This window comes from Alternaria arborescens, assembly GCF_004154835.1.
Source record: "Alternaria arborescens strain FERA 675 chromosome Unknown contig_7, whole genome shotgun sequence".
In the NCBI taxonomy this organism is placed as follows: domain Eukaryota; kingdom Fungi; phylum Ascomycota; class Dothideomycetes; order Pleosporales; family Pleosporaceae; genus Alternaria; species Alternaria arborescens.
In genome coordinates, this window is record NW_021167862.1 from 376,552 (window position 1) to 388,702 (window position 12,151).

General features: G+C 52.9%; 6 protein-coding genes across 6 annotated transcripts; 2 read left to right on the forward strand and 4 right to left on the reverse strand.

Annotated features, from left to right (window-relative positions):
* Positions 1-376: 376 nt before the first annotated feature.
* On the reverse strand, positions 377-992 carry AA0111_g3877 (hypothetical protein; the record flags this gene model as incomplete). Its single annotated transcript, XM_028649812.1, has 2 exons — positions 377-533; positions 592-992. 2 exons carry the CDS (start codon positions 990-992, stop codon positions 377-379), a joined length of 558 nt encoding a protein of 185 aa, XP_028508658.1.
* Positions 993-1,640: 648 nt separating this feature from the next.
* Positions 1,641-2,435, reverse strand: AA0111_g3878 (hypothetical protein; the record flags this gene model as incomplete). The annotated part of the gene is made up of 2 exons (XM_028649813.1): positions 1,641-1,885; positions 1,940-2,435. 2 exons carry the CDS (start codon positions 2,433-2,435, stop codon positions 1,641-1,643), a joined length of 741 nt encoding a protein of 246 aa, XP_028508656.1.
* A 311-nt stretch (positions 2,436-2,746) lies between these two features.
* On the forward strand, positions 2,747-4,423 carry AA0111_g3879 (hypothetical protein; the record flags this gene model as incomplete). The annotated part of the gene is made up of 1 exon (XM_028649814.1): positions 2,747-4,423. One exon carries the CDS (start codon positions 2,747-2,749, stop codon positions 4,421-4,423), a length of 1,677 nt encoding a protein of 558 aa, XP_028508657.1.
* Positions 4,424-5,244: 821 nt separating this feature from the next.
* On the reverse strand, positions 5,245-7,089 carry AA0111_g3880 (hypothetical protein; the record flags this gene model as incomplete). Its single annotated transcript, XM_028649816.1, has 2 exons — positions 5,245-6,057; positions 6,106-7,089. The coding sequence occupies 2 exons, from the start codon at positions 7,087-7,089 to the stop codon at positions 5,245-5,247; spliced, it is 1,797 nt and encodes a 598-aa protein (XP_028508343.1).
* A 742-nt stretch (positions 7,090-7,831) lies between these two features.
* Positions 7,832-8,992, reverse strand: AA0111_g3881 (hypothetical protein; the record flags this gene model as incomplete). The annotated part of the gene is made up of 1 exon (XM_028649817.1): positions 7,832-8,992. One exon carries the CDS (start codon positions 8,990-8,992, stop codon positions 7,832-7,834), a length of 1,161 nt encoding a protein of 386 aa, XP_028508370.1.
* Positions 8,993-9,613: 621 nt separating this feature from the next.
* On the forward strand, positions 9,614-11,266 carry AA0111_g3882 (U4/U6 small nuclear ribonucleoprotein; the record flags this gene model as incomplete). Its single annotated transcript, XM_028649818.1, has 2 exons — positions 9,614-9,664; positions 9,770-11,266. The coding sequence occupies 2 exons, from the start codon at positions 9,614-9,616 to the stop codon at positions 11,264-11,266; spliced, it is 1,548 nt and encodes a 515-aa protein (XP_028508369.1).
* Positions 11,267-12,151: the final 885 nt, after the last annotated feature.

Genomic DNA, 12,151 nt, shown 5'->3' on the forward strand with positions numbered 1-12,151 from the left:
TGCTGGGGTCCTCTGAGTGCATGGACGCAATTCAATATTAGATGTATATACTCAATGAATCACGCATGTAGACTCCACAGAGCTGTTTTGCGTAAGTTGGAAGAGGGTCTATGTTCGGAAAGTAGATGTACATATGTGATGGTGGATCTGATCAAGAAAGAATCTGTAAAGTGGGAACACCGCTAAATTGATAAGCGCACGTGTGCATTGTTGACAAAACAACATAGGTCTGCATAGGATGCTCTTGCTGTTGTCGCTTTCGCTGTCTATATCAAGACCAACCGTTTGTTGAGTCCTTAACTTTATGCTTTGACAATCATCCGATGGCCCACATATGTCGAGATATAGCCTGTGCCCGACCTTTGACAAGAAAGGCCTAGTAGCTAGAGTTGGGGTAGTTACCACCGCCCTGACTCGAGTTGTCGACGGGGTTTGCGGGTCCACCAGTCTGACCCAATGCGCCGCCAACTTGTGTCGCCTCACCCTTTGACTGTTTGATAGCATCTCTTGCTTCGGCCTGCTCGGCCTTCTTCCTGTTGAATCGTTAGTATAATTTTCCAATGTAACTCGGTCCATAGCAGGAGTGTCTACCTATCCAAGTCACTCGCCAAATCAGGCTGTTCTCCACCACCTCCCATACCCTTTCCTCCCTTAGCTACTGCATCCGCAACGCGTCCCTCACCTGGTGCAGCCATTTGTTGTCCGTCTAGCTCCTTATGCCTTCCTACATCTTCATGACTCAGACCCTTTCTCTCTTCGCCCGCTGGTGCGCCGTGTACACCCATGCCTTCCTCGAACTTTGCGTTCCGTAGTCCTTCGGCATCGGTAGCTTGTTTGGTGGGGATACGTTGGTCAACACTGGCTGAGTTGTCGGCGGCGTTGAATTCTGTTTGGACTTGCTCTTTTGGGTCTTTTTGCGCTGGGTTGCCAGGTGTGGTGTAGGCTTGGTCTAGGGAAGGCTGCGAGGGGCCTTTAGGATCGAGACCGGACATGTTGGGATTGGTATATGTGGTTGCGGTGGATGTGTAAGTGAAATATCAATCTGCAATGGAATCAGACAGAATGTGAGATTGAAGACTGGGTGTAATTGGGGTTCTATACGGGAATTCAAGCTGAAGCTTGGAGGACATTGTTTTGACTATCTGCCATTACTATGACGTCTGCGGGGTGGGCCCGTCATTTATTCTTGCCCCACCCGCGCGCGCTCCCGTCATGTGAGAACGCGGAAAACAAACGTCTGGGCCGCGTTTTAGTCTTTGGTTGTAGTAATCGGTATCAGTGCGGGAGGACTAAGTGCGTGATCGGTCCCAAAGCCTGCGTGCTGGAAATACCAGTGTGATGAGGTCCGTACACTTCACTCAGCCATCCCAGACTCACTTGCTTATGGTTCGCAGGAAGCGACAGAATACTGGTATTAGAGTTTTGGATGTGATGTGATATATGTTGGAGATAGATGCGCTTTAAGTTTGATGGGCCGTGGCCGTGTGGTACCTGAGCACGCGAGCTCAAATTGCGAAATGACGCGAAGCACCCTGTGAGCTACAAAGCCCGCTGCCCAACAGCCCTGATATTTCATAACGCCGTAAAAATGATTCGTGCCCAAACGCCTTCGCTATGCTTGTATGATGGACAACCAGGTATCACTCCGTTTCCATAACCACGTCTTCCGAGGGCTCTCTGGTCTCGACGTGATTTGTCGTCTCGCGGCTCTCCCGTTTCGACTCTGCTGCTTTGGCGGCTCTCTCCCGGGTTCTGCGATTCCACTCCTCTATCGATTCCGCGCCTCCCCCTTCGATTTTGATGGTCTTAGGCTCGGCTGGAACTCCAAGAACAGTGCCTTGGAAGCGTGATTCGACGCCGGTCTTGCTGTGTTTCTTCATGAGGGCTGGGAAAAGCTGTTAGTGGACCTGCAGCTGTGATACGCGGTATTCAGACATACTATTCAAATAGTCCTCCATTTCTTCTTGATCCAACTGCTCCGTTGGGTTCGTCGCTACGGGCTTGTAGATGCCTGCTATGCGCCTAATCTCTTTGTTCTGATCGCCCTTGACCCATTCGATGAATTCGGTCACGTCTGCTGTATCCTCGGCGTCGCGCCGAGCTGCCTCGTTCTCGCGGGCACCCGTCTCTTCGTTGTACTCATCGAGGGGTTTGCGCAGTATCTCTTTCCATAGCTCTTCCCCTGCTGTCATGGTCGGCACGAGGAGGGCGCAGTCCTGCATCGCCATGCGCACATCACTAACGTCTGGCGTGAGGTCGTTGTGATTTGAAAAGGCATTGTAGGCTGTTCGTTCTGCCAGTAGTGATAGGTATCGGGCTGTGAGGTCTACAATGGTGTCGACAGCCGAAGGTTTGCCATGCTGGAAGCCCGTCGCGCGTAGAATATGGAGGACGGCGGGCCGCAGCAAGTTGAGAAAGAGGTCGTTCTGGGACATGCTTGCATTCACGTAAGTGAGGTGAGATGCAGAGGTCCGGTCGGTGTCGTGCTGTTACGGTGGAAACAGCAGGCGCATTGTGGTATTGTTTCGGCGCAGTAGAGTGTAGGGAAGGTGAAGGGACGCGATGGGAAAGCTTTGGCCCTTCACCATGGCGGCTGCCAAGACCGAGCACCCATGGAATGTGAACGACTCCGACTCACCTACTCCAGCTTCCACACCACCGCGCACTCTCGCAAATGTCGCGCTCACACGCGCGTACTCGAACATCGCCGTCGTGAACAACGAGTCCCTACGTGTCGTCGTCCAAGATGAAGCTCAAACTCAAGAACCCGAACGCCGCTCCCAGCGATGCGCCGCCCTCAGAACCTCCCCCGTCCGACGCGCCTACACCCGTTTCCGCAAAACCAGGAGGCCTTAAGATCAAGTTGAAGCCTGTAGCCCCCGCGGCCGGTGAGCCTGCGGATAGCCAGAATGGCGAGGCCAAAGCGAAGCGCAAGTACACCAAGAAGCCCAAACTCGACGAAAGCGGTAATGTCATTCCCCCGGGAAAGCCTGGACCCAAGAAGAGAGCACGCGAAGATGGCGGCGATGATTTCGATTCACCCGCCGCCAAGCGCAAACCGAAGCCTACCGCGAAGAGCCTCGCCATGGCTAACGATACCGACGACGAGGACGACTACACCGCGGTCGAACAACCTCCACCACAGCCCATCAAGTCGCACAACCGCACTCAATCTATCAAACTCTCCATCAAACCGAAGGGAGCCATGGGCTCGGCGAGACCCAGTACTGCTATCCTCAAGGTCAAAGGTGCAGGAAAGCCGCCAGTCAGACCATACGGTGTCGGTTATGACAGTGAAGCAGAGGAGGCGGAACCCGACCCAGCGATCGAATCGCAGTTTGTGCTGCGCATGAAGCCCGGCCCAGACTGCGATCTTCTGCGGAAGTCCATCGAGGAGAAGACTATTGGCAAGAGCGTATCGCAGGGAGGGCCCGGCGTACACTTCCGATTCTTCGACCGCGAGGGTCGGCGAGCCATGCTCACTATACAGAACCGCATGTACGCTGCGACCATGGTCGAGCTCCCCGCAGTCATAGAGTCGCTGAAGAGTTGGAACAAGAAGGATTGGGTCAAGACCGCAGACGTATGCCAGATGTTACTAGTTTTGGACGAGGTTAAGAACGAGGACGAAGCTAGGAAGTTCCCGCTTCCTTCCTACATCTCTCCAGACACCCATCGGTTTCCCCATGGTCTGACACCACCCATGAAGTGGGCTCGCAAACGGCGTTTCCGCCCTCGCAAATCATACATTGATGTTGAGCGAGCCGAGGCGCAGTTGAATCGACTTATAGAGAATGATGCGACTGCAGTGTCAACAAAGTACGAGATGGTAGATAGTGAGGCAGAAAGCTCAGAGGAGTCAAGTTCTGAAGAGGAGGTCGATGACGATGAAGAGATGGCAAATGCTACCCAAGTGGAGGAAATGGATGCCGACCAACTGGAGCAGATGCTTGCTGAAGGACTCATGGATGACGAGGTTGAGTTCCAGGGCGATAATGATCAGCTCAACGCCTTGCTCGCTGGTAACAACAATGTGCAAGTTGAACAGGTCGACACTCCTACGACCGCTCACGATGTCGCTATGCACGCTCTGGGCCATAATGGCAATGTCGTCGAAACTGAGACTGCGGCTTCTACCCCAGCAGCAGCGACATCTGCAGACGACGATGATGACGATGACGATGCTGATTCTGATGAAGACGTCGATGAGGTGGATGAAGCCGCGGCGGCTGAAGAGCAACGTCAAGAGCAACTCCGGGGTGAGATTGCAGAGTTGGAGAGGGCTATTGTTCAGAGCACAGAAGCGCGCGACAGGCAGACCAACGTCCTCTTCAAGAAGCGTGTGCAAACCCAGATCGATAAGCAGAAGGCCGATCTTGCAATCAAGCGTAAGCAGCTCGGAAATGAAGAGGCGGATGAATAAACGGACCTCCTCCTAGACTTAGGTCTTCTTGGGTCATGAAGTTTGGGTAGTATGTTTCAACAGAGATGGTAGCATTGCGATGGCGTTCTTACGGGATGTAGAGCATTCATGTGGCGTTCTAGGGACTAGCAGTGCAGCGGTTATGATTCTTTATCGATTATGCTCTATTTCAACTACTGTTTCTACAAGCATGTGTTCAAACCAAGGCACTTTACCTAGCTTTATACAACCACTCGCAAGGACATGTAACCAGCATTTCTGGAAGAACCTTCTACAATGTGGGAACCAGATTACGACTGTCACGTTCATGCAAAAGTCTTGCAGCGTCAAAAGTGCATCATGCAGAATCATAGTTAATCAGTCAGCGTCTTTCGTAAACTGTTAGAGATCACAATCACATCAGCATCATCGAGTGTTCAAATGAACGATTAAAGTAGTTGATTTCTCAGCATCTCCAAAACGGGTATATACAAAACAAGGAAACCGTGTGCGACTAGAGTTAGACCGCCATTCGTAAAAGCCATTTACAGGTTCGTGCCAGAGCCAAAATACAAAGCGCCTATGCTAACAAATGGGACGCCTTTTGGGAGAATGCGACGCTTGAACGCGCAAAAAGAGGGGGTAATAAGAAGGTAGCCAAAAGCAGGCAGATGCAACAACGAAGAAACCTTTCGAGATGGAAACCCAGCGCCAAGTTATCATGATAGTGAAAAAAAAAACCAGAACAAGGAGAACAAAGCGTTGCTGTCCAAGAACAGAAAATGCTGATACTCAAAACGGAGCATCAAGAATAACCACATAGTTAAACAACAAAGAAAAGATCAGTCACTCTCCAGTAACTGTCTGATCTTCTCGTAAAAACTTGCGGGATACTGACGAATCTCATCATCAGTAGGAGGGCTTTTGTTCGGATCCCTAAACCGATCCGCGACTCTTTGAATGATCTGACCGAGCAACTCCTGCGGTATCCTGAGGTCATCGCCGCCATCGGGGTACAGAAAAGGATCTCTTTCGTCCAAGAGTTGAGCGACGTTTGGTCGACGCGAGGCGTCACGTTGCAAGCAGCGACGAAGTGTCGCTTTGAGACCAGGAGGGACACGAACATCACCGACACCGAGATCGGGGATTTCGATCTTGTAGTCGCGATTGACGATGGCGAGGACACGCGCCATCTGGTTTGTAATGTGTGCGAAAGGAGGACGGCCGTAGACCATTTGATAGAGGATACAGCCAAGACTCCAAACGTCAGAAGGTTTCCCTAAAGCCATGTCTTTGGAGCCGTTGCCGTTAGACAAGAGGCCTCGGGCGCCGCCAGCGGAGTCTTCGAGCGATTCTGGTGACATGTAGTTTGGAGTGCCAATGTGTGAATCCCGGTGCACGTTTACGGTGTGGTCAACTTCGATGGCGTTTGCAATGCCGAAATCGATGAGCTTTAAGCGGCCCGAGGTAAGGAGGAAGTTTGCTGGTTTGAGATCTGAGTGGACAATGTCGTGATCGTGAACTGCTCCGACGCATTCGAGCATTTCCTTCCAATAGTAACGTGTAAAGCTCAGGTCTAGTTTGCCATCGCCATCGGCTGGGTCGAGTTTCATCCGTATTATGCGTGCGAGATCCGATTCTCCGAGTTCCATGAGCTGGTAGATGTTAGTGTTGTGCTTTGCCTTCTCTCGGAGTATACATACCACACTGAGCACCTGCCGTTGCTCGTCCACCTCCCAATCGTATAGTCTGACAACGCGATCAACGTTCTTGAGCTTCTGGAGCAGGTCGATCTCGCCTTTGAAGCCTCGCACGGTGGCCTCGTCTGCATCTTCAAGCTTGACTCTCTTCAGTGCCAGTAGCTTGAAATTCTCTGCCATGACACGGTAAACAGCCGAACTGCCTCCTCGTCCGATCCTGTCCATTTGGGAGTAATGCTTCCCGTTGACGGATAATGTGCTCCTCTTCTTTCTCTCCCTTGTCTTTGTTGTCGCCGCTCCGGCCGCAGTGGTCGCCGTCTCCAGCACTGACATCTTCGGGGGAGGTGGAGGTGCTGGTCTTCGCGGTGTGTTCGCGTCGAGCGCCTGGAGTGGCCTTTGTTTCTCTTGCTGCTGCGATGATCGTTGTATGGGTGACTGGTGCTCTGGAGGTGGTTGCATGTGGCGATCCTCTGCCACCTTCATGACAGAGCCGGTAACCTTCAGGACAGAATCGGGCACGTTCTCAGGCTGCGCCTTGACTGCTGACATGGGCATGTTTTCTTGGTCTTGAGAGGGATGGTGCTCTTCTTCGCTCTGAGGTGTCCTCCGAAATCTCCTCATGGGCGCACCCCGTAATGGTACTCTCTTTATTCGCAAACTTGGTGCAGGTGTGACGGTATCTTGCACTGGTGTGTTGGAGCCAGGAGATGCATTGCGCGAGATCTTCAGCTTTGGTTTCCTTTTCTCAGGCGAGTCGACGTCACTCCCTTGCGCAAGTAGTGCAGTTGTCAAAGCGCTAAGCTTCATAGGTTGCGGTATCTCGTCGTCGGAGCTGTCGCCAATGTTGATGTTCTGCATCATGGGCGCATCCGCTGAGAAGCCCTGTGATTGACCCAACACCGAAAGCGGAGAGTCCCTCCTGGGTCGTATCGAGGAGTGCGCACGCATGCGACCCCCATATGAGGGCGTGGGCGAAACGGTAGCCATTCCAATGTCGCGTCGAGATTGTGGAGGCGCGTTCCTATATATGTTCTCGCCGGGTTACGTGGATAGCGATTGTTGGCTGTGGGTTAGTTGCGCATACATCCGGAAGGTAGGCGTTCTGTTTCGTAGTAAGAATGGGGTGAAGTTGGCGTTCATCAATACTTGGGTAGCGCGCGATTCTGAGACTCGCGTGGGTCGCGTTGCTGAGGTAACGGCGACAAACAAACAGCCGAGCTACACCTTGACGTCAAAAAGCCTTGTCCGCCAAACCATCACTAGCTTGAGCGTGTGATCTGTGTTGCTTGTCTGAGCTTTGACGTTGCAGCGTAGTCTAGGGTTCAATGTATCCTGCGTTCCAGTGTTTTCACTGTTGGAAAGACCCTATCACAACCTGATAAACACGTTGCTAAAGACTACTCAGACTCATCCGCTTTCGTCGCAATGATGAGTTTCGCTCAACCCTAATACAACGGCTGAACATCGTAGTCTGACTGTACTTGTAGTGTGCTCTCATCTCTAAATGTACATGGGAGACGGTATGCAACGGTCGTATTCAGGTATATTGTTTTCTAGCGTTTCTGTCTACTTTTCCAGATTCATAACCTCCACTAAGCATGCAAATGGCCAACAGGATTACCAAACCATAGTTCTATGCGCAGATACGCCTCCAATCCCAAGCGTGAGTCTTCTCCGAAACGCCATCGCCTACCCATGCAGCCAAACAACAGAGGTCTAATGCATTCAATCACAATTTTGCTCGCTGAGGTGCATCCTCTAGTACAACAGCTACCACGGCAGCAATGTCATCCGGTTTGCCGCCATGCCAGTTCTCCCCAGGGTAGTACCTTTGCACCTCTTTAGCGAACGGTCCATCTCGACGAGTGTTCAGCCCTGTTACTTTGGCCTCTTTCGCGATTGCAACCGCCACTTTGGCTTGGAGGGATGAGCTGTCGGCTTTCCGAGCTGAGTCGGCCTGTACCAGCTTCGCTAGGTCTTGTCCGACTTCAATGGTGCCATCTTTCTCTACCCAAGCACCCAGATCGACCATGTGACGACTAACGATACCGAGCGCATCCTGAGGGCTCAGGTTGTCCCACACACCATCAGTTGCGAAGACGAGGACATCGCCATGGCGTACTTTGTGGTGCGTTATACTCGACTCCTTGGGTAGGTCCGAAAGTGTGGATGGGCCTCCAAATACAGCCATTTGCACTAGCATACGTTGGGGAGTTTTGGAGAGCTGATACGGGGTATTGAATGCGTGCGTCTGTGGCTGCGTGAAATGTCGTACTGCGTTCAATCCCAGGTGCATGAATCCTGAATCTCCTAGGTTGGCTACCTCGACGTTGCCGTCCGGTTCTGCAACAGCCAGACATGCGGTGCTACCACCACCCTCAATGCTGTCATCATCTGTGACCTCGTCATACGCAACCTGGAGCAAGTCTTTTGGGTGTAATGCTGTCGTGTTGAAACCGTGTGGCCATGAGCGCGCTGCGCAAGCCATGTACTCGCACAAGCCATGGGAGAAGTCAGCTGGGTCCAGTCCAGACTCGACCCATCCTCCGACTCCATCCGCTACACCAAATGTTGTGGTTTTTGTGTTTCCCACCTGGCTGAAAAAGAAAGCATCCTGGCCACTTCTCGCTCGTCTCCGCTTGTCAATGGACTCCTTGCAGTCGCGCAGATCCTCATTGCTGATGCTGGGGTCATGCACTGGTTGTGTGAAGAGATTTTGCTCCGCATTGAAGCGATCCTGCTTGGCTGAATAGGATGCCGCGACGTGGTAGGTATACTGCGGTGTACTCCGCCAGTTGTGTGAGGTGGAATGAAAGGATCGTAAGCCGACAGTGGCCGGGGAAGTGTCTCTGTTCAGCGGGCAGGTCGGTTGTGCGAAGTTGGAAGGCATACGATGCGGATGAAGGCCTGATGTTCGACTAGAGGAGGCAGACGCTGCCAATGGCGAGGCGGAGAGAGCAAGCAGCAAAAATGCACTGGATGAGGCGCGTCGCGACACAGGTGAAAGTCGCGCAAGGCCCGCCGCGCTGGTAATGGCAAATGACATGGCCACAGCCAGAGCCTGGAAATTCAAGGTCAGTACGTTGGAGTGTTGGCGTGAGAGCAGCGCATGCTGGCGGTGCCGTACCTCTGCGACAAGATATGTTGAAATGAAAAGGGACTAAATCACATTGGCCGTCGTCATTGCCGATCGGCTAGTTTTTGGAGGCCGTGGTACTTACAATTATTTGAAGCATCCTCAAAAGATGGAAATAGCAGAAGGAAGCCCCAGCAGCAAACTAGGAACAACGAGCTGGCATTGTTTTACTGAAATCTGGTCTCTAACCTGCAGAGCATGTTCGTCTAGACCAAACACTGCAGGTGATTCACGCTTCGTCTCAAACGCGGAGTATGACATAACCGACGCTAACTCAGCCCTATCGCCTAAACCCGTGTCTGGCCCCGAACTTCTTTTCGAGATACTTCGCTACGAGCATCAGCAACCTTGCCCACGGCGGGACAAGCAGTCAAGATGAGCATGCACCCGGCGCGACAGGCTTATGTGGAGGAGGAGAATGGTGCGGTACGTACCCAGTGACTTGCGGCGAGAGACTGGCCGAGGAGCTTCACGTGCTTCGCAGCTACCTTGCAAGCTTGTCTTCGCATTCGAGCTAACCCAGGCATGTAGGACGATGCGATGGAGGGTATCGACCTTTCCAGCGTGCCCCTTGACCGCGATCATGCCATGCCCGGTGGAGGAAATGCGTCGGCCCATTCCCTCATGGAGGATTTCGACCGCAAACGACGAGCAGCGCAACTCATCGTACCGACCGCCGACCGCGACGTCAAGGCAAAGCTGCGCTCGCGAGGCGAGCCTATCACTTTGTTTGGCGAAGGGCCTTCGGAGCGACGCGACCGACTTCGAGCTCTGCTTGCAGAAGCAGCCGAAGCATTGGGTGAGGATGCGGCAGATGTGGATATGCAAGATGCAGACGAGGCGCCTGGTGACGAGCAAGAAGAGTTCTATACACAAGGCACACAATCACTACTCGACGCCCGGCGCGACATGGCCAAATACTCTTTACCCCGCGCAAAGGAGCGCGTCGCATACCAGCGTCGCGAAGCTACCATCCCGCTGAAAACCCACGTCGAGTTCCGCAACACCATCAAGGACCGGCTGAAGGGCTTTGAGCTCTATGGGTCGCAAACCGCAGATCGCCCAGTTAGTATTGTGCGCGTCTCACCCAACGGCAAGTATGTCGCATACGGTACCTGGGGTGGAAAAGTTGCGCTCCTGGAAATCCCTAGTTTGGAACAGAAGAAAGCCTATCGCGGTGGGCATACGGAGCGCGCAACTGGCATAGATTGGATGCCAGGCGCGACACTTGAGGGCAGCAACGTCTCGACCTCTAGCGTGAATTTCGCTTCTGGTGGAGCAGGCGGCAAGATCCAGCTTTGGTCACTAGACGACGACAAGCCCCTTCGCACTCTCCAAGGTCACACCGATCGCGTCTGTAGAGTAGCGTTCCATCCCTGTGGACGGTACTTGGCCTCAGCTTCCGATGACACGACATGGCGACTCTGGGACGTCAACACCGGACAAGAGCTCCTCATGCAGGAGGGTCATTCCAAGGAAGTCTATACCGTAAGCTTCAACGGCGATGGGTCCTTGGTTGCAAGTGCAGGTCTCGACAGTATCGGCCGCGTGTGGGATGTGCGCACAGGCCGTGTTATTTACATGCTGGAGAGCCACATCAAGCCCATCTACGGTCTGGACTGGGCAACGGATGGTCATCGCCTACTCTCTGGTTCAGGAGATGGTTTCATGAAGTGCTGGGACGTCCGCGCGATGAGAGAGACAAACTCAATTGCGGCCAACACTGGAGGTGTCACCGACCTACGATGGTTCAAGGGTACGGATGGACCAGCCAGCGGAGTGCCGCTGCAGGAGAACAGCCAAGGGGAACTCATACCAAAAAAAGCTTCTACCTTTGTCATCTCTTCTGGATTTGACAAAAACGTTCAGATCTTTTCAGCAGACGATTGGGCGCACTGCAAAACACTCCAAGGCCACTCTGGCCCTGTCTTCAGTACCGATGTGACGAGCGACGCGTCTTGGATCGTCAGTGGCGGTAAAGATCGCACTGTGAAACTGTGGGCTAGAGACGATAACGGAGGAATATGAGACCAGAATTGTCATACCACGCTATGGCTCATGATGTTTGACGGCGACAGCCGCAAGCATGCGATAAAAGCAAGGGGAGCGATGGCCATGAGTTTGAATGGAATCACAAAGGTCAGTGCTAGCCCTTTCTACCTGAACGCCGATGTTGAACACAGAATGTCCATAGCTTCAAAACGAGATACCCAGTACTCCCGAGCGCGTGGAGCTACCAATACACAGTGCGTTGCGCAACTAGGAGTGTGCAACGTCATCCTTCAACTTCATTCCAACCTCCTTTACATGTTCACTCGCTGCTTTTCTTCAGTTTCGAGACTCACCGCTCCTTGCCCGTCTCCGCGCGCGCTTGACAGGACCGATACCTCAAAACCATGCGACCCGGCTTACGCGGTGGTGATCTACTCATCATCGCGAGACTACGGAAGACCGCTCGGCATTTGTCGGACAAGATGAGACATGTTGCTACCCTTCCGTCTGTAGTATGGCATCGCGTCACCTTCTCTACCCAGCTCTACCCATAATTCCAAAACACATCCAAGTCGAAGCAAGGCAGCATCTCCTCTCACCGCAATGATTAGAACATTCAAGAATGTTTCTTCCTCACCGCAAGATGATCGACATCGAGACAGGACCTGCGATGGACTGCTCTTAGACATCGGCCGACGGACTAGTTTGATAATGGACCACCGACTGGACTTCGGGAAGTGTAACCGCTCCCGCGAAGTGTTTCAGGTTTTTCAGATCCACCACGACAGAGCGAAGATACAATGGTCTCGAATTCTAGGTGTTCCACCGCCTTCCATGCGCTTGCCGTCATCGGCCGGCGCTCTGAGCTTTTGGTGATTTCTCTCACCACCCATGCAACGACCGAGTGCGGAGAAAGACAAG